Source organism: Cucumis melo, chromosome 4 (assembly GCF_025177605.1).
Source record: "Cucumis melo cultivar AY chromosome 4, USDA_Cmelo_AY_1.0, whole genome shotgun sequence".
Classification (NCBI taxonomy): domain Eukaryota; kingdom Viridiplantae; phylum Streptophyta; class Magnoliopsida; order Cucurbitales; family Cucurbitaceae; genus Cucumis; species Cucumis melo.
In genome coordinates this window covers 13,616,287-13,639,215 of record NC_066860.1, presented here as the reverse complement: position 1 = coordinate 13,639,215, position 22,929 = coordinate 13,616,287, and the positions used below count along the sequence as shown (strand labels likewise).

At 31.4% G+C, this 22,929-nt stretch overlaps 1 protein-coding gene across 2 annotated transcripts; it reads left to right on the top strand.

Moving 5' to 3' along the window:
- Positions 1-18,684: 18,684 nt before the first annotated feature.
- On the top strand, positions 18,685-22,918 carry LOC103489856 (rho GDP-dissociation inhibitor 1-like). 2 transcript variants are annotated; one of them, XM_008449173.3, is made up of 5 exons: positions 18,685-19,121; positions 20,457-20,520; positions 20,599-20,820; positions 21,410-21,531; positions 22,541-22,918. In XM_008449173.3, the coding sequence occupies exons 1-5, from the start codon at positions 18,957-18,959 to the stop codon at positions 22,607-22,609; spliced, it is 642 nt and encodes a 213-aa protein (XP_008447395.1). In that variant the 5' UTR covers positions 18,685-18,956; the 3' UTR covers positions 22,610-22,918. The 2 variants fall into 2 exon arrangements, with proteins under 2 accessions (XP_008447395.1, XP_008447394.1); XM_008449172.3 differs by having other exon boundaries at positions 21,407-21,531.
- Positions 22,919-22,929: the final 11 nt, after the last annotated feature.

Sequence of the window (22,929 nt, the reverse complement as noted above, 5' to 3'; positions counted from 1 at the left end):
GTATAAATATGCAATGTATTAAACAATATGCAATGAACAATATAAGTATTAGGTTACTATACAATATGAACAAATACATTACAAAGAAATATAAAGAATGGAAAGAATAGAAATGACATTACAAGTTACGGAAAATGCGGACGAGATCTTCTTCACTTAAACCTCAAGCTTTCACTCTTAGACTGACTGAAGAAGATAAAGAAATGCTTTACAGATAGTGAAAAGACTAATCCTTTCCACCACTCTTTAGTTTCGGGCCCCTTCAGGCACTTGGGTCCATTCAGACCTTCCTAGTCGGTTCACAAACATTTGACTCTTCACACAGATCGCCCCCTTTTCTTGATGGAGATGGAGTCCTTTATATAGGCAAATTTAGGCAGAAAATCTAATCTTCTAAACATGTCAGCGTCAAAAGTTGCCTCTATGTCAAGTCACATCAACTTCACCTACCACTTTTGTCTTCTAGTGTACCTCTTCTTGCCTACTAACATGATTTTCTTGCCTAGTCTTCGCGTGAGTTCCTCTATGATTCACTAGTTTTTTTTTTTGTTCATAATCCTGTGTTAACACAAAAAAAAAGTGTAAAACAGACATAAATCCTTATGTAAAGTGTATTTCCAAATATTTATGAATTTACAACATATGTTATGCATTTTAACACATTTCTTATGTGTTTTGGTCTCATTATTCTATCTAAAAGGCTATAATAACTTATATTTCTACAAGTTATCAGTGGTACACCCCTATCTGGCTGTAGGAAGTGGTATTTAGGGCTGGGCATGATAGTATTGGATGCACATTTCTTTTCTGTGTGATCTGGCATCGAAAGAAGCGTTATATGTAGTAGAATTGATGGGACTTGCTAAATGCGTTGAGGTTACTCCGCGGAGCTGCAACTTGACAAAAGAGTGTGGTAAACGCTTGAGTTGAGAAAATTATACAAAGTTGTAATTGAATATGCAGAATGATTCTGTGAAATGATCATACGTATGCGAAATGTATACGACGTTATATGAATTGCGATGAAAGAACTTAAACATAACATATTCCTTGAGAATTATGATAAATGGTTTAGCAATGTTTGGGTTTAAAACCAATCTTTCGATAATACTAAAGGCTATTTACATTGCCCGATTCGGTGAAATGTTTATGATGCATTGAAGGTGATTTTGATGAATAAAAGGTGATGATAAAAGATCCCGCTCACAAGATATTTTCGTCCAACCTTTTCACTGTTTGTTTTATCCCCCCTCTTAGGTAGCGAAGGACATCATGCATTAAACTTGCAACCTTGATCACCTGTTGTGCCCTTGTAATCGCATCATTTGGTAGTTACCACTATTATCTTGCATAGCATGTAGAGGTAGGCAAGAAAAGTCAAGTCGCTCGTTTTGAGTCTGTACTTAGTTCTTTTGAAAAATTGGTGTACTGGAACTAAATGTATTTTCCTAGTTTGTTCATCCATGAAAATTTCTTGTTTCACCTATGTCGATTTCCATGTTTTACATTTATGTATGTATGTATTTTCACTTACTAGGCAAGTAATGTTTATCACGAGTGTGTGATGCGTTGAATGTCTAAATGACATGTCTCTACTTGGTCGCACAAAGTGACTTTTGGGGCAAGGCGTGACACTCGTCCAAAGCTAAAACAAAAAAATGAATAAATAAAAAACCAAATCCTAGAATTATTTGATCTTCATCATCACATTTGAGTCCCCATAAAATCTTGTAAAATATAACCCTCTTGAATATCTTTAACAATTTAATGAAGAAGGTCTTTGTTATTTTCATACTTTTCTTCTCATCTTCTTCCTCTTCTCTGATAAATTGTATCTCTTTTCTATTGCACTTTATTGATTATTTTCATGTGCCTAGATATTAATTCTATCATGCTCTAAAAATCAAAATCATGTGCATAAACATATATCACAATGGTATTAGCTCATGTTATAGAACAAATACACACAATTTATCGTTGAAACTCACAAATTATTTTTTTTTATGGTTAACCAAGTATAAATTGATCCCAAGTAGGATTAGTAACAACCAAGGTCAAACACATGGAAAGTTTTGTTAAAAGAAGTGACAATGAATCTTTCTAGATCGAGTTTGTAAAGTAAAATCATAAAAATATGAGAAGAATATGTATTATGACTCAATATATAAAGATAATATTATACATTAATTATCAACCCATGAGAAGAGAGGGGTTGAAGGTGAATGATTACAAAGCACTATTTGTGTTATGAATTGTGAGAATGGAGTTGAGATGAGCATATCTCAATTCTTTTATACTTGAGAAGAAGTTTACATTTTCATGATCATAACCTTTAAGTCTCCACCTCAAGGTAAGTAGCTACATATTCATATCTCCATGGTACATACTTAGATTACTTTAATCACAACCATGAGAATTATCTCTAACCCTCATGCTTCCTTTGAAGTTATATCCACAAACACTTGTCCTTTTAAGTAATTATTTGTTTTCTTGTAGCATAAGCTTTTGAAGTATATTACAAGCTGGATTATGCTTAGCTCATTCATGAACATATTGACTTCTCTCAAGCTTAATGGATCGAGGGTTATCTCACCCTAACTCATTTGAGAACTAATTATGTATGGTAAAGAAAGTAGAAATGGCAAAGGCAAAAGATGAAATAAAAGTCATGATGTGTATTGATTGAATAATGAGTTTGTAACAATATATGAAATGATTAAGCACAAGAATGAAGGTAAAGTAGAGATATAAGGAAATCATGTCATATCCAGCCCCGCAAGCGTCTTGAACTTTGCTATGCAGTACGCGACATGACTCAAGCAGCTCTGAAGCCTCAAGTTGAAACGCTAGAACTCTCACTTAAGTCCTTATACTTAACTTAAACTTAAACACACAGAGTAGCAGAAAACAACAATCACTTTTCTTTATTAACTTTAAATATCAATGTGTTCTACAGTACAATTTCTCATTTCCTTAAATACAAGAATCCTAAGATTCAATTTAAATCGCCTTGTTCAGCTTCAACGTGCAGCAACTCATCTATTCTTCCTTACTTCGCTAAACCGCCTAATCATATAGGAAGGAAAAACATAAAATGTAAGTCAAAGACTTATTGAGTGATAGATTTTGAAAACCTTTTGAGCATACAATATGTTAAAACATTTAATCAAATAGGCTTCAAAGCCTCATTTCATAAAACATAAACACTAATTAGTTTTCCACATTCCATCGCCAAGAACATGAATCATTCCCACCATAGATTGTTGTGATGACCACATCATCATCAGTATCTTCTGAGATTTCACTGGTTCATTTCTCATTGCTCAGGCCGCTAACACAACCGCATTGGTTAGCCTTTTACCACCATGAGGTCCACTCACTCCATGGTTGCCTTGACTCATTATGTGCACATAATAACTAGCTCATTGATAGGAATAAGACTATATTTACAAATAAACATAGTATACAATCATCACGCATAAAACTTTACTTGAAACATAACATATATAAAAGCTTTCTTAAGAAATCATTCTTCTCATAAACATTAACATGTAAAACAACATTACAATCAACATAAAATTTTAGAAGGCTTTTAAAAACAATACAACTTTAGAAAATCACTCACTACACTAAGTACTCCTTCAGAACACCTAGCTTTAAATCCCTTCTTCTTACCTAACACTTCTTCTTTTTAGCATAATACACTTTAAGAGTTTTAGCTTAATCATCTTCTTCCAAGAACCCTTCTTTGTTATTATACTAATTCCAAAATAGATTAGTCATTCCTTGAACTCTTAATAATCCGCCAGCTTCTACTTATAGTGGCACACATGATAGCTTAATCTTTCTCATGAACATGGTTAATCATAATTTTGACATGTAGCCCACTAATTAAGTACTAATAGGGAATTTCTCAGAATTTTCGCAACTTTCCTCACCTGGCTTCATCTCACCCTACACCAAAATGCTATTTTCTTCCTCCGTGTTTCCTAGCCTTTCGTTCCTATTAGATATGGGATCGTTAACAGCAAAGCAGAACGAAGGTGCCCGATCGTTCCTACTAGAAGTGAGATCTGACGACAAAGTAAATATTCGATCGTTCCTAGTAGAAGTGCGATAGCTGATGGCAGAGCAAATCGAAGGTGTTTGATTGTTCCTATTAGAAGTAGGATCTGACGGCAAAGTAAATGTCCGATCATTCCTAGTAGAAATGGAATCGCTTATGGCAGAGCAGAGCAAAGGTACCATCATTCCTACTAAAAGTGGGATTGATGACGACAAAGTAGATGTCGAAATTCCTAGTAGAAGTGGAATCGCAGACGACAAAAAAGAAGTCACCCCTACAAGTGATAGTGAACGAAAAAAGACAAGAAAAAAACTCACCTTTTAAAAATATGTCTGGAAGCAAAAAAAAAGTGTGAGTCTATTTATGGGCCAACAAGCCTAATTTAGAATGATATCGAATTTTTTTTAATAATAAAATAGAAAAGAAAGTTCAATTATTATTTTAAAAGATTTTATTTGGGATATAATTTCAAATTTGAGATAATTAAAATCTCTAAAACATTCACATTTCAGATTTTATCTCCAATCTTAAATTAAAATTTGGTCGTACCACAAATTTTATTCCAAATTTCACCCAAAGATCAAAATCCAAGTCAAATTAACTTGTATATATGGCCTCCATTTTTATCTTAAATTTAAATTTGAGTCATAAATCCTACTTTATCCCAAGATTGGGTACTCCTATTTATCTCAAAATTAAGTTTGGTCATTCCAATTTTTTGTACATCCTCAAGACAAATTAGAGTGAGGTTGAAACCTCATCCTTATCTCAAATTAAAATTTGGTTATGGTCCAAATTAACCAAATTTTATCCAAATTCATATTTAGATTTTTATCCTTAAATCAAATTAAATTGTTGATAAAACTTCAAACTTATCTCAAATTAAGGTTAGGCTATATTCTGACCCTTATACCAAATTCAAATCAAACTCATGTACTAAATTCATAGTTTGATTAATTTGATATGTCAAATTGAAAAAAAATAAAAAAAAATTGCTCGTCTTTTAACTTAAGCTCTATCTTTTTTAAGAGTCATCCATTCATATACATACATAAATCTTGAAAAGGGGCATTTGTTGAATAAGACATTTTGAACCAATCATAAATTGTCACGTTATTTACTAAATTAATGACAAAAAAAATACAAATAATTAAATTTGTGTCACACTCCACACCAAATGTCACTACATGCGACCAAGTGAAGGTGTGTGGCCTAGTCATTGAACGTGTATCTCCCTGTGAGATAGCACGTTGAACGCATAGTAAGCAAGATCAACTTCTTAAACCGTAAATTTAAACACATAATTTAACTTGAATGAAATAAGAAAACTTTATTGATAAACAAATCGCAAGAATACATTTGATTCTTAGGACACAAGTCTTTCAAAAGAAACATAGTACACTTAAATAGACGACTTGACTCTTCTTGCCTAGCTTCTACATACAATGCGAGATAACAGTGGCCACTACCAAAATGATGCAATTACAAGGCACAGAAGACGATCAAGGCTACAAGTTCAACGCTAGATGTCCTTCGCTACTTGGAGAGGGGGGAAGAAAACAAAACATTTGAAAAGTTAAATGAAACGTCTAGTAAGAGGGATCTTTTATTAATACGTTTACTATTTCAAGGTTGCCTTAACGCAACATAGTCATTTTGCCAAACCAAGCGATATAAATTATATGTAAGTCAATCATTATATCTATGAATTTTTAAAAACACTCATTCAAGGTGTTAAGCATTTTCACATTTCAATTTATCAATAAATCAGAAATCTCAAAGGAGGATCACTCCTTTTATCATTCATCATAATTCACATAAAATTCTTTTCTTTTCAATTCTTTCACTATAATTCATATCATGTCATATGCCTCTCGCATACTGCATAATCATTTCGCAAAATTATTATACATATTTAATTACATCTTTGTACCCTTTCCTCAGCTTAAGTATTTACCACACTTTTTTGCCAAGTTACAGCTATGTAAAGTAATCTCAATACATATAGCAAGTTTCATCAATTCCACTACTCATAACACGTCTTCCAACGTTAGATCATACAACAAATATAAGGCATCCTATACCAGATCACAAAGCATGAATAGGAGATTATATTCCAGATCATACAGCAAGAATAAAGCATCTTATCCCAAATCACACAGCAGGGATAAGACATCATATCGCATAGGGTACAAAGATCATCTCATTTCAAACCTCATGCAGTCTAATACATTCTTCCGAAATCATCATTTCAAGAACATTACTTTTCTCTTTTCAAATATACATCACTATCAACAATACATACACAACGCTTTAAACATAAATGCAACGTATAAGACTCGGAGAGAATGCTTTCAAAACATTTCTTTCTTTTGGAAAATCTCTCACAAAATACTTCTTTAGATCATTTTTCATAATTCATATTGTGTTGTATAATCGTCTCACTTCATCCTTTACCGGATCTCATGCATCCTTCAGAATACAATATTTCATCACATCATTCCAGTGCATAATAAATCCAATTCATGTATAATCATATGCCTTTTAAGAATTGAAAAACATAAGGGAAATCATATGGTTCATAGTCTAAATTAGAAATATATTTAAGGATTCAACACAATTTAGAAATCCTATTCATTTGGAAATATTTTATGAGAAGAACCACTCACAGTTACAATAGCGAGTTGCTACCCACAAGCTCCTTTCACCTTTCCGGCTAAGTTCAGACCTTGATCAAAATGTTTGGAGCACCTTGAGTGAAAGCAAAGCAACATTCATTTAATATGACCAGACTTTCTTTTCTATTTATAGACTTTTCCCTACAAGGATGTCCATGTCGAATGATAACCTCTGCCGACGATGTGAATCATTCAAATCCCAGAACGCCACATATCCCTGTCCATTCCTTATCCTAAATTTCGATTGGACGACAAGGTCAAATAAATAGCTAACCTATTGACATCAAGGTTACATCACTGATCCTTGGTGAATTGGGCTTAAGTCGCTTAGCAACTTCTCATACAGTCACTCCCCTTCTCATCATTAGAGTTAGAACGCAACACGTAGTTGCTTCACAATGCTTCAACTGCCAACTCTCATTACACATGGTATCGTTGCATAATCGATCTTGTCACGTGCAGTCTCAATGCATTGCTCCATGACATAGTTAGGGTCTCACAATTTGAGATTAATTAAAATTTGACATGTGTCCTAAAGTAAAATTGAAGACATAAAAATTGGTCAATCCTGATGATGCCATATGTTTTCATTATGACCATTAGATCAAGTTAATTATTTTTGTCAAGTTAAGTATTAATTACTTGAGCTAAAGTTTAATTGAGCCAAAAAATAAGCTTAATTTAGCTCAAATGCTAAATATGACCAAATCCATGTGTTTGAGCCCGTGGGTCTAGTCTATGGACCAACTAGGTCCAAGCCCATAAAGTCCACCAGATAACTCTATAAATAAAGGAGTTCTCTTCATTTATGGGGATGAAAATTTTGGAATTCAAAAAGTGGATAGATAATTCTCCCAAGAGTCAGAAGACTCCTAACTCCTAAAGTCGACCGTCCTCGAAGATTGATCTTCCTTTGAATATACAAGCTTTTTTCAAGACTCCAACTTCAAGAACATCATGTGCTCCGCTTTCCCAAATCAAGCGTAGGCATTCAACCAAGAGAAGAGAGAATCAAAGGATCAAACACATCGCATCAAATCAACACAAACACAAGTTCAACTCCCCAAATTAAATTTCTTTAAAAATCTTGTTGTAACAATGAGCCAAAAATAATAATAATATAAAAAATGTATGCTAGAATGTGGGCCCATATTCCATCACATCTGGCATCATTCTCTTAGGTAGATAAAGGATAAAAGTAGAAATATAAAAAAATAAGAGAAAAAAATATAAATATTTTTCCCTTCTTCACACCCCCTTTCTTTCTCTCTCTCTCTCTCTACTGACACCCTCTCCTTCCTCTTTCCCTCCCTCTATGGCGACCATTTAAATAGAAGAAAAAAAAAACAAAGTCGACCTTGCTGCCACTCACCACCCGCCAACGTCGGCCACCTTCTTCATCTCCATGTTCTTCCTCACCTTTCTCAAAATAAAAAAAAAAAAATCAATAGATTCAGATTCAAGGAAGTCCATTGTACGGCAGAAGCTAGCAAACTTGTCAAAAGCAATTAATCAAACTTTTTTGGCACGGCAGTGTGAGAATGATGTGGATTCAAGGTTTCTAAAATGAATGTTATCGTCGACCAGTGGAGAAGGCAGCGGTGGTACAATGACAAAAGCGTTTCTGGCCATCGGTGTAGGTGAGATTAATATTGTTTCCTCATATAGAAAGAAAAAAAAAAGAGTCGAATTGAATATGCTCTACCTTTTGCCTTCCACTATTCATACGGAACATATAAGATCTTCAATTTCAACAAACGAAACATCTTTTAAAATTTGTTTCAAAAACCTTTTAAATTTTTTCAAAAATCTTTTAAATTTGTTTCCAAAACATTTTAAATTTTGTTTCAAAAATCTTTTAAATTTATGTAAAAATTATTTTAAATTTGTTTAAAAAAATTTAAAATTTTGTTTCAATAATAATCTTTTAAAATTGTTCCAAAAATCTTCTTAAATTTACCTAAAAAATCTTTTAAATTACAAAAATCTTTTAAAGTATTTGTCGAGGGAATCTAAAAAAGAAAAGGTTAATTTTCATAAATGTAATAAAACACCAAAATATTTACATGAAGCCAATAAAATATTTTTATAAATTTCATATTTTCCATTAATATTTCAGACGACTTGTCACTTCTCTTTCTTCTTCTTCTTTGCGATTTATTCATCTTCTCTTCCAAATTTCTTCGATTCCTCTTCCAGATTTTCTTTCTTCTATTTTTATTCATTGTCTTTTTCTTACTTTCTTCTTCTTTACTTTCTTATAGCTCTTCTTCCAGAATATCAAGATCACTTTAATCACTTTGATATGATTTAAACGATCGCTTACCAAGGCAACATGATAAACACAATAGTTTAGCATTGTCAACACAATCGTCAAGATTTGAAACTCTTTTTCCATCGTTTAGAAATAACTACATGATCGTGTGGATATGATCTAAATGATCGCTTACCATCACCAACACGATTGTTTAGCATGGTCAACACGATCGTTTAGATTTGAAGTCATTTTCCCATCGTTTAGAAAAAACTACACGATCATGTGGATATGATCAAATGATCGCTTACCATAGTCAACACGATCATTTAGCATGGTTAACACGATCGTTTAGATTTAAAGCTCTTTTTTTATCGTTTAAAAAGAACTACACGATCGTGTAGATATGATCGCTTACCATAACCAACACGATCGTTTAGTGTGGTCAGCACAATCATTAAGATTTGAAGCATTTTTTCCATAGTTAAAAAAAACTACACGATCATGTTGATAGAAAGAGAAGATGAAGATCGTGTATCGTTTCCTACAAGATCACGTATCGTGATTGTTTAGAATAAGAATTACATGTGCATCTGTAGTCGATTAATCGCATGTTGATAGGAGCATTTTTTGTATTTTTCATTACGGGCCTATGGAATTTTTTTCGTTTTCAAAATTATTCTATACAATGTAAATATTTTGCCACTTTGTTATATCTTTTAAAGAATATCCTAAAAATATCCCTAAGTTCATCAAAATTCACTTTGATAGGGTACTCGATAATTTGAAGAGAAAAATCCCCAAATTTATGGACATTCACTTTGAATCCCATCTTTTATTTCTATTCAATATTGAAAGCTTGTTTTAATTTTATATTAGAATTCCATCTTTTATGTACAAACATTTAATCGGTAAGGGAAAAGTTTAGATTTTTAATTCAAACAAAAAAATGGGACTAAATTAAATTGGATATTTGTGCTCCAAGTTCAAAAAAATAAAATATAGATAAAAAATATAAATATTAAAAAAATGTGAGTTTAATTGAAAGTCCTAACTAATAGTTGGATTGATTTTTTTTTAAAAGATCAAACACTTCTAAAAAAAAATGACATTCTCTAACTTTGCTCGAATATAATTGAAACAATATTTTAAATTTTAAACCAAAGTTTGAGGTTTCAACCAAATTTCATCTCAACACCAAAACTTTGGCATTACTCAAGTGTTGCATCAAGTCAAATTAGAAGCATATCCGAAGCTTCACCAATCAAAATTGTAGGCAATAATAGAAATCTCAAGTGGTTAAAATTCTACTCCAAATCAAATTGGAAGTAAAAGAAAACAATGAACTCAAAATTATACTTCAAATTTGCACGAAGAATTGAATATATTCCAAAAAAAAATTAGAATTTGGGATGCCTACTCAAAATTCAATTTGCAATTTAAAGTGGAGCATAAATTCTGTTTTAATTCAAATTAAAGTCCACTCTCGAACAAGAGGATAAAAATTAAATCATTTATTTTGATTAGGGTTATTTAATTGTTTGTTTTTACTAAATTGATTGGATATTTTGTATAATGGGTTAAGACAAAAATAACTAATACGGTCAATTATTTATTATTTCAGCATGTCTTCCTCAATTATTGCACTGCTTAAAAATGAAAAATTAACAAACAAAAATTATGTGACATGAAAGTTGAACCTGAATCTGATTTTGGTAATTGATGATCTACGTTTCGTCTTAATTGAGGAATGTCCTCCTTCCCCTGCTCGAAATGTATCCCAAATTATCAAGGATGCATATGACGCTGGACAACGGAAAATGACAAGGGCATCGTCTACATCTTGGCCAGTATATCTGACATACTAAGTAAGAAACACGATAGCATGGTCACTACACGTCAGATCAAGGACTTCATCCAAGAGATGTTTAAGGGACAAAAAGAAGGAGAGGCAAACGTTGCCCATTCTAGGAGGTTTTAGAAGGGTTCATCCTCTGGAACTAAGTCTGCACCTTCATCCTCTTGGTTTAAGAAAATCCAGAAAAAGAAAGGAGAGAAAAGGAAGGGTCCTATTGCTACTACTAAGGTGATAACTTGTAGAAATACAAGTTATTGTAGTTTTTTATGTAAAATAATGAAGCTTTATCGCATAAGATTGGAAGAAAATGATGAGAAAAGTAGAAGAATTGATTAATTTGTGTATCACAGACTGCAAAAGAACTTTATCACTATTTTATCATGTTTTACTTGTCTTATTGCAAGATTTTAGGCAAAAAAAAAAAAGTAAAGCGCAACAATAGAACGTCAGGCGAGGAGATGTGTACAACAAATGAGGTGACAATCACAACAAGCTAGACGATCTGAAGCATTAGCAAACAAATTTGATTGGTGCGAATATCAAAAAAGGGACAAAAAGGGCATCTGCGATCTGAAGTATTAGCAAACAAACTTCATTATATAAATTTAATTTTGGATATGTTCAAAATTAATTTATGAAAGAATAAAATATTTGAATGAGTTCAAATATTAATTTAATGTGAATTAGATTCATATTAAAACTATAGGTGATAAAAAGAAATTTATATTTGAATATGATTCAAATTTGGTTTAAATTAGATATAAGAAATTTAATTTAGCAATTAATTAATTAATAGTTTGTTTTAATTTTATTTAATTATATTTAAATTCATTAAAATAAAATTATAGATTAGGCGAGAGATACTCATTTAAATATGATTTAAATGAAATATTAATTAAATATGATTGAATTAATTAATTAATTAATGGGGTCTTTTCAAAAATAGAACAAAGCGACAAAATATTTACATTGTATAGAACAATTCTGATAACAGAAAAAGTTCACAGGCTCACTGTGTAAAATACCAAAAATGTTCTGTCAACTACGTCGTCAATAACACGCGCGTAATATATATGCAATCGTTTAGATATGGTTCAATATATACGCGATCGTTTAAATATGGTTCAATACATACGCGATCGTTTAGATATGGTTCAATACATATGCGATCGTTTAGATACGGTTCAATATATACGCGATCGTTTAGATATGGCTACAAGGCAATCGTTTAAATATGACTATAATTTATACGCGATCGTTTAAATATGGCTACAAGGCAAACGTTTAGATATGACTATAATTTATATGCAATCGTTTAGATATGGCTACAACGCAATCGTTTAAATATGGCTATAATCTATACCCGATCGTTTAGATATGGCTACAACGCGATCGTTAGATATGGCTACAATTTATACGTGATTGTTTAGATATGGCTACAATTTTTACGCGATCGTTTAGATATGGTTCAATACATACGTGATCGTTTAGATACAGTTCAATATATACGCGATCGTTTAGATAGGGCTACAAGGCGATCGTTTAGATATGACTATAATTTATATGCGATCGTTTAGATATGGTTCAATATATACATGATCGTTTAGATATGGCTACAATTTATCTTTTCAATTCCATCGTTTAATTTTGTTATACGATCGTTTACATTTAGGGACTCAAATCTAAATGATTTTTTAAAAAGAAAATTTGGTACACAATTTTTAAATTCTTTTGGCACACGATCTTTTAGATTTCTATACACGATCGTTTAGATTTATTTACACAATCGTTTACTTTTTTTACACGATCGTTTATATTTGGCTACTTCAATTCAAATGATTTTTTTTCAAGATTTTTTTATATACGATCTTTTATTTTTCTTTACACGATCGTTTACTTTTTTAAACGATCGTTTACATTTTTAAACGATCGTTTACATTTGGCTACTCCAATCTAAATGACTTTTTTTTTTCAAGATTCTTTATACACAATCTTATATTTTTCTTACATGATCGTTTACATTTGGCTACTCCAATCTAAATGATTTCTTTTCAAGATTCTTTATACAAATTTTGCTATTTTGTTGTACACAATCTTCTACACAGTCGTTTACATTTGGTTACCCAAACGTAAACGCGTAAAAAAAAAGACGATGGAAAGATTAAACGACGTAAAAAATAACCAAAAAAGAAAAAGATGTAAATATTAAACGATGTGAAAAAAGAATCAAGAAAGAAGAAAGACGGTTGGAAGAAATTGCAAAATCAGAAAAGAAGAAATACGATGGAAAGAAATCGTAGTGAGAAAAAAGAAGAAGAAATACGATAGAAAGGTTTAACGACGTAAAAAAACAATTAAAAAATAAGAAAGATGATGGAAAAAAAATCGCAGAAAAAAAGAAGAGGAAAAGAAGAAAGACGATGAAAGAAATCGAAGAGGAAGACAAAGAAAGAAATCGTAGAGAAATTGCGAGGAAGAGAAGGGCAAACCTGGAATATTTAAAAAATGACTAATTTTGTGGGCTTTGTTACACGGGCTGTAAATAATTTGGTGTTTTGTTACATTTATGTAAGTTTCCCTTAATTAATTAATTAATTTAATATTGGTATTATTTAATTTATTAAATTAATAGGTAGGTGGGTAGTTTTCCCACGTATCCCAAAATCTCTAACTCCCTCTTCTTCATTCCGAAAAAAAGGGAGGTAAGGGTATTGCAGAAAAATATTTCTTGGTTCTCTGCGTTTTCTCTCAAAAGAAAAGGAAAAAAAAAATCTCTTCTGCAAATTTTTCTTTTCAATTTTGGTTCCTACAAACCAAAATCTCCTTCTCAGAGAATAGAGAAGTCTCCAAGTGGTGGTGCCCCAATTTTGTGTTTTAGCAGATATAGAGTCGACAACTAACGTAAGTGTTCTTCTCTGTAATTTCTATTTCTTTCGTAAAAGCATGCTTAGTCTCCAAGTGGTGGTGCCCCAATTTTGTGTTTTGGCAGATATAGAGTCGACAACTAACGTAAGTGTTCTTCTCGGTAATTTCTATTTCTTTCGTAAAAGCATGCTTAGCCTTTAGGTTATAGAAAATTAGTTTATGCATTCATTTTCTAATGTACTGGTATTTTTAAGTTCCCAAATAAATTGAGTTTAGGGTTATGTTAATTCTTCTGCTTCTAGGGCTTTTATCCTTTTATAAGGTACCCAAGCTTATCCCTATACCATATACCTTTGAGTAGTATCTCGAATATTGATCTCTGTATGTCCTTACATACAGTTCAAGACTCATCAAATAGTTTAAGATGTTAGTTTATTGGATTTAGGTTATTAAGACAAAACTAATAATTAATAAAACTTTATTGAAATTACAAAAATAACACTTTATTAATACGGTCAACAGATTACATTTACCATCTATAAAGTTTTTCTCAATCGGGTGGCAGAACGTTATATATTTGTATAAGTCGAGTAGGGAGGAGGAGGAGGAAAAGCCTTAATCATAAGGATCGGATATACCCCCAAGAGAAATAAATGAATTCCAAAAATCTTTGACAAATCCGAAGAGCAAAAGCAGAAGGAGAAGGAGGAGAAGCAGAAGCAGAAGCCAGCAGAAGCAAAAGCCAGCAGAAGAAGAAGCAGAAGAAATCTTTGACAAATCCGAAGAGCAAAAGCAGAAGGAGAAGGAGGAGAAGCAGAAGCAGAAGCCAGCAGAAGCAAAAGCCAGCAGAAGAAGAAGCAGAAGAAATCTTTGACAAATCCGAAGAGCAAAAGCAGAAGGAGAAGGAGGAGAAGCAGAAGCAGAAGCCAGCAGAAGCACAAGCCAGCAGAAGAAGAAGCAGAAGAGAAGATTAGTGACGCGTAAAAATCGTTGGATCAAGTCGGCAGCTGATGCAACACGCGAGAGGGTAGAACAATGTATTTTGAAAATAAATGAAACCTCTCGAGTGATGCAACATAGTTCTGTTTCTCTTTGCTATTTATGTAAATAGTTTAACATTTTTGCCATATATGAAAATTTCTCATTCTTCTATTTCTAATAAAATTATTATAATTATAAAAGAAAAAAAAAGAAGTATATAAAATTAGTAAAGGATCTCATTAAATTATATTGGATTGCTTTCTTCGAAGTAGGAAAAACAATGTAATTTATTCCTTGATTTGGTAAAAAAAAAATATTATAAAACAATCTTAAATGATTGTGGGCCTTTTCAATATTATCATTACTTTCCCTTCTTTTTGACTGAACTTTATAGTTTCTCATGGAATGAAAAAGTTGGAAGTAGAGCAATGGCAATATGAAAGTATATTCCAAGATTTCATAAATAAAATGGGTAGATTGAAATATGTATATTCTACAAGGACCAAACTGCAAAATAAAATGGATACAAACTATTCTTTTCTTTCAAACTATTCTTTTCTTTCTCTTTTTATGATTTAAAGATTTTTCACTTCAAAACTAACCAACCATCATTTTAATTCAACTCTTCCTATTTCATTCATTTCAGTTCAAATCAAGGTTGGATTTTAGTCTATTCAGTATTAACAAATTTCATATCAGCCATTTTATTTTTAATAAATTTTAAATTTACTCATTTAAATTTAGTTTTATCATTATCTATTAAATAATAATAATAATAATATTTTCCGTGCAAAGAGATAATAAGGCATGCTATTTTGGAGAGGAAAAGCTAATTAATGACTACATCACTTTTTCATCTACATGTTGATATTTTCCACATTTGCACGAGTTTGACATTAACACTTTCATCTATCATCTATCATCTATCAAAAAAAGATATCTGAAGTATAAAAATCAAACAATGAAATTTAACTATTACGAATATAATAAATAATAAACATTTTTATATGCCTAAAAACATAAAATATACATTTTGTTAATTTAAATAATTTAATTTAATTTTTTAACTTTTTATAAAATTTCAATCAGTATCAATAATTTCATGACATTCCAATAAATTTTAAAAATAACAAATATGATTTTGATCTATATAGTTCAATTTTACCTTTCTTAATTTTAATAAATCTTAAATTAGGCATCATTCTCAATCTGAAGTTCATTTTTCAAATAAAATCATTTTATATATAGAGTAAAAATATTGAAAACAAATTCAATCTGTTTTCATTGTTTTCAGCATGAAAAACATCATAATCATTTAATAAATTTTGGTCAAAGTCAACTTTCTAAAACTAAGTTTAAGATTTTTCTAAAGTATGAGATTAAAATTGAACAAATTTCAAACTAGGGGTAAACAGGTTGAGTTGAATTGGGTTGAGTTTTGGTAACTTGAATGATCCGAGAAGCATTACCACCTTACCCCATATTTTCATGGTTGGATTGAGTTGCATTAAATTGGGTTATCGGGTTGTATAATATTTTTTTCCACTTTTAATATTGGTTAAATTTCAAAAACTTTCTGACATCATATCCATAAATCCACACTTCCATAAAGTACAACATTGATACAATAATACTTATCAAAAAATTTTAAAATATCTAAAATCAAAAAACATTCTAAACATCATATTATAAAATTTTATGTAAATATATATAAATCTTTAATTCGAGTTAGATTGGATTGAATCAAAATTTTCAAACTTCAACCTGATACTCAACCCAACCCAAAATAAAAAGAAAACATCCCTACCCAAATTTTAAAATAACTCATATTATAAGAGTTGAGTTGGGTTAGATAGTTATAATATGGGTTAGATAGTTAGTATTATTTGGATTGAGAGTTGTTCTTACACCCTTACATCAAATGCCAACATAAGTCTAAAAAATTTAAGAAATATTTAGAGAAATCACCTAGTTTAGATATGATTTTACACAAATGTCTCGAATTTTCATTTATTTTCTTAATTAAGATTGTGATTTTTAAGGACTATTTTAACCTTCACATTAATTATAAATAAAATCGATTTTAAAAATATATATAATGTAATACCTTAATTATATAATACCACATTTATTATCTATTTTATAACTTCCATAATTAATGTAATAAATAATCCAGATTTATATTAGTATTTAATAGGAAAACTTTCGTAAATGTAACAAAACACCAAACTATTTATAGCACGGGTAACAAAATTCATAAAGTTAGTCATTTTTTTAAATATTTTAGGTTTGTCCTTCCATCTTTCTTCTCTTCCTCGCGATTTCTTTCATCCTGCAATTTCTTTCATCGTCTTCTTCTTTTCCTTCTTTTTTTTCTATTGCAATTTCTTTCCATCATTTTTTTTAACGTTTTCTATCGTATTTCTTCTTCTTTTTTTTTTTTGCTGTAATTTCTTTTCATCGTTTTTTTTTTTACGTTGTTTAAATTTGGATTGGAGTTCCTCTTTTTCAAGTTGAATTGGGTAACCAAATCTAAACAAATCGTATACAAAAAATAGCAAAATCTAAAATATCGTGTATAAAATTTTTTGAAAAAAATCATTTAGATTGAAGTAGTCAAATGTAAACGATCGTGTAAAAAAAATAAAAGATCGTGTATAAAGAATCTTGGAAAAAATCATTTAGATTGGAGTAGCCAAATGTAAATGATCGTGTAAAAAAAAGTAAACGATCGTGTAGAAGAAATAAAAGATCGTGTATAAAGAATCTTGAAAAAAATCATTTATATTAGAATAGCCGTAAACGATTGTGTAAAAAAAAGTAAACGATCGTGTAAAAATAATAAATTATCGTTTAAAAAAATCTAAACGATTGTGTACAAAAAGAATTAAAAAAATCATATACCAAATTTTGAAAAAAAAATCGTTTAAATTTTGGTCCCCAAATCTAAACGATCGTGTAACTAGATTTAAACATAACACAAAAGTAAACGATCATTTAACAAAATTAAATGATAGAATTGAAAAGATAAATTGGAGTCATATCTAAATGATCGCGTACCAAATAATAACCAGATCTAAACGATCGCAAATATATTACGCGCGCATTGTTGACGGTATGGTTGACGGGGCATTTTTGGTATTTAACACGATGAGCCTATGAGCCTTTTCCCTTTTTGAAATTATTCTATACGGTGTAAATACTTTGTCGCTTTGTTATATTTTTTAAAAGACTCCTATTTAATATTAGGATATCATTTATTGGAGAAATAATTTTAATATGATATAAAGTAAAATCTAATATGATAATATTTATATTAAATAATTTCTACAAATTGACTTTATTCTATTTCATCATAACACAATTAGAGAAATCATCTTATACCTTTCTAGCGTCATCCACGTTTTCACCAATTAATTTTATTGTTTATTCAATTTTATCCACAACACAATTAGAGAAATCTCCTTCAACTAATCTTTTCATATTTTTTCATATAACCATAAATCCTTGTTTGATGGAAATTTTTGAAGAAAATGGATGGAATAAAAAAGAATGGATAAAGAGAGATCGAAAAATGAGAGGGATCAAAGGAAATTTTTTTTAAACAAAATCACCAAAAAAAAATAATCAAGAGATAATTTTAATTATAATATTATTATAATAAAATTAATCACATAACATAACATATTTACATAAGATATCTAATAAAGGTAAATTTTAATCCTATGGTCCACTTTTCTTTTTTCATTTTTATATGTTTTTAATATATTATTAATAATAAAAATAGATAATCAGATCTTTTGAGCTCAATAGAAGAACTTTATAAAAAATTTGGCAAAATTAAGTTCAATTTATAACTAGTAACCCTATTCAGACTATAAAAGGAGATCACCAAATTTAAGATTCTTTTGAAAACTAAAACTTAAAATATGAAGAATAAAGTGTAAAGATAAAATTAAAATAGAGGGACTAAAATGTTATTTTAAGAAAGTTGCTTTCACACAATTATCCACGATGAACAAAGAACAGCACGCCGACAGAGCACTGTTTTCAAAATACAAATACAAATCGCCAAAATAGACAAAAGCGAGAGAGAAAGGGGACAGAATGTTTCATTGAGAGTACAAATGGGTACAATTCCGCTGCCCAAATTTGAATCCCAAACCATTTATTCCACTATTTCCTTCAGCTTTTCCCACATCTTTAAACCCAAAACCTCTGTTTTTTGCTAAGGGATTTCTCGCAATCAGTGCGATGGAGGTTGGGAAGACGCTTGAGGAGGAAGCAGGGCCGTCGTCTGCCGGAAAAGTTGACGAGTTCCGGCGGGAAAAGGAGAGTGAGGAATCAGAGGTTGATGATAAAGATGGGTTCACTCCAGGGCCTCTGCTTTCACTCAAGGAACAGCTTGAGAAGGACAAGGTATCTTTCTCAACCTTTCCCCCTTCTCTAAATCTCCATTTTTAGTGAGATTTTTCAGTCGGAGCTTTTGGATTAAACTTTAAAGTGTTTGTTTTGGTTTTCATGATTTTGTTAGTTATTGTTTACTGAGTTATGTTTTTGAGATGAAACAGCTTCTCAACAAACAAACTGTGTATTGTTCTTCTTTGAAATGGGATAATATTGATTTGTTTTTGAGATTTTGTTAGTGCAGAATATGCAGGAAAGGATATTGTTAGTGTTCATTGTTGCCAAGTGTTCATTGGTTTGATCTATGTTGTAAAGTTGATATCTATACTCACTTTGATATTTGAACTTTTCTTTTTCAGAAGAAAAAAAAAAAAAGAAGAAGAAGAAGAATATAAAAAAAAAAAAAAAAAACCCTTCTGTGTGTTGTTCTCACTTCTCATGCCCCATCCAAATACTTAATGCTTGGGGAGGCCTTATCGGCTCAAGGCTAGTTCAGAGTTCTAGGTTTAATTTACAACTTGAGGGATGGGAGCCCCTTTTTGTCTTAGTTTGGATCCTTTTATGTGGGGTTTATTTTTTGTATGCTACCAGCTACTTGTATTCTTCACTTTTTTCCAGGAAAGCTTGAATTTTCATAAAAAGAAAAGGGAAATTTGCAAAACACCTCTAAAGTAGGATGATAGTTGCAATTACATCCTCGAGCTTTCAATTCACTCGTGCTTATCAAATGTTAAATTTTGACTCTCGAACTTATAATGGTAGTAGAAATTAAACCTCCAAATAATAAAATTCGAACACTCGAATAAGCTTTTATCATTCGAGAGTCTAAATTCTACCACTATTATAATTTTGAGGGTCTAATTTTAACACTTATAAAAGTTTGAGTTTGATTGCTCTAGTTTTACCATCGAAAGAATACCATATTTTAGAGGTAGTTTTTTCCATTGTCTCAAAAAAAAAACTTGGGACTTGTAGTTGAACCTTGAACCCTGGAGGTACCTTGGAGCGAAATGCATTGTATAGATGCCTATAGCAGGGGAGTTTAGGCTAAGTGCCTAAGTTTTTGGTGGGTATCAGGAGTAAGGTAGGAATCATTTTGTCAATTGAACAGTGTTCTTGTGGAGAGATTATCAATCCTCTCGAATTGGCTAGGTGTTTGGATGAACTTTGAATAGTAAGGAAAGTATCCTCACATCATCCCTCCCCTCAAGTGTGGCTCTAGACCCTATATTTATGTGTCTTTATGGAGTAGGAACTTCAGAAATCTTTCACTTGGAACAACTTAGAAATAATTGACTTTTGTAGGGTCTTAAAATTCTGTTTTAAAGTTCGATTGTGCCTTTACAGGATGATGAAAGCCTGAGAAGGTGGAAAGAAAAGTTGCTTGGCTGCTTAGAAAGTGATCTGAGCGGTAATTCTCCAATTTGATAATTAGTAACTTTGTTGCATTTGTATTTTGAGCTAACATTTTGTCTTTTTCTGGTACTAGAACAAAGAGAACCTGAAGTCAAGTTTCATTCCATTGGAATTATCTCTGATGAATTTGGGGAAGTCGACACTCCATTGCCCGTAAATGAAAATGAAAGTGGTCGTGTTCTTTTTACCCTTCAAGAGGGATCTCGGTATCAACTGAGGTTGACGTTTACAGTTACGCATAACATCGTCTCTGGCCTGTCCTACTCAAACAAAGTTTGGAGAGGAGGATTGATAGGTACATAAGATATTAGTGTCCTACTGCTCTGAAAGAATGCATTTCAATGTTATCTTAACAAACTTTTATGAAGAGCAATTCAACATCGTTCCATACAGATTGATTCTAATAATTGTTATTTTCCATTTTTGGCAGTGTTAGTTTCCTTTTGTTTTGATTCCAATAATTGTTGTGTGTAGTTCTATTTTCCTTATGATATGAGGAAAATAAGCTCATTTAGTGGTTGGTGAATGGTGAATAACTAAGTCTCTGTTTGATAGCCATCGAGTTCATTCGTTTTTGTTTTTGGTTTTGGAAAGTTCAGCTTTGAAACATTGCTTCCACATGAGAATTTTGTTTCTGAAATCAAAGGCAAACTTTTGGAGATATTTGTTACTGTGAGCCTATCATCTTCTTTGAGCTTATCATCTGTTTGTTTTCTTTTTTCTTTCCAAGCATATGAATATTTTTTACTGTCACCATTTTTTCCTCTCATCTTTTGAGTTTACTTCTTATTATATGTAATCACCATTTATTTTGTTGCCATCACCATTTATCTATTGCGTTCATAACTTTATTATGCTTGTGTTTTTCCCATCGGTATCAGTAGATCGAACTCAAGGAATGTTAGGTACTTTTGCTCCTCAACGTGAACCATATGTCGAAACCTTGGAGGAGGAAATCACTCCTTCTGGTGTACTTGCAAGGGGTATTTATTCTGCGAATCTTAAGGTATGCACAAACAAATACATGTTGATGATTATACAGTTGGACCAATTTTAAATTTCAAATTTAAGTCCAGAATGTGTAAGTCCTGCGTACTTACATTGTTGACCATCACACTGATGGTGAAATGCTTGTCTCTTAAGGCATGTTTTGGTCTAAGACATAGGAATCTTTAACTTCACTCTTTGTCAGTCATCTGTCCCAAGGAATTCTTAAACCCTCGTTTTGGACTACGATTAAAAATTATTAGTTTCATTGCTTATATACTCCCTAGTTCCATGACTAAATAACTCATAGAAAACAATTAACTCTTTGCTCTAAACACTTGCTTAAGTATTCCCTAAAGTCCATATTACAGTAGTTCTTACTTTTGTTTGAAAGTTGAAATTTTGTGCATCGACAAACATCTTATGCTTGAAAAACTCAGTCACCCTAGTCCTAGTAAAAGGAAAGAAAGTCAACCTTGGACACAACTCGTAAATAAATATAGTACATGAGAAAGGAAGACAGATTTGAACTATGATACATCATCATATCAATTCATCTAAATGACTTAGCATCCATAAAATTGTCACAAATTCTCCAAAGAGAAAAATATATATCTAAAATGCCATGCTTGGGAGATGCATAATCTATCGGTATATGACAGTTCATCTGAAATGGTGTTCTATCATAGGATGGGTATTTAATAAGATTTTTGGATTAGGCAAACTAACCCTTTGAAATATTTTATTAGTTTTAAGCTGTACATAAGACCTGTTTGAAGCTTCCTTGAATGTCATCCCGTAACTTGAAGCTTTTTTTGTGTCCTTAAATGGAGTCTCTCAAGTAATGCAATATTGCTCTTAAATTCTAGTAAACTGGGGGTTCTTTTAGTCACGAAGGCATATTTATCTAAAAAAATGGTATCTATTTGTCTTTTCTGCTGCAAATTTTCCTTTGATATGTTTTGAACTACATCATTTTAGAGTCAGATGGATAAATTATCCTTTGTTTGTTGGTTGGTTTGTTGCAGTTCGAAGATGATGACAAACGGTGTTACATGGAACTTCCATATTCCTTTGAGATAAAAAAAAGCAGTTAGCTCAGTGTTACATGGAACTTCCATATTCCTTCGAGATAAGAAAAAGCAGTTAGCTGAGCCAACATCGAGTCGATGTGTCTTTATTGCCATCTTGCTAGGACTATTCTGCCTTTTAAGTCCATTGCGTTTCCTCTCATGAACTCTGATAATCTCTCTTACTTGATCCACAGTTGAAATGTGTAATTGGTTTATGGTTTTCCATATTTATTTTGTCACCAACTCCAAAAACCTCTCCGAAACCAAATTTTGAAACTTGAAAGCTATGGAATTGTTTTGACGATGGAAATGTAAAACTTTTATAGCCAGCTATGAGCATCTCT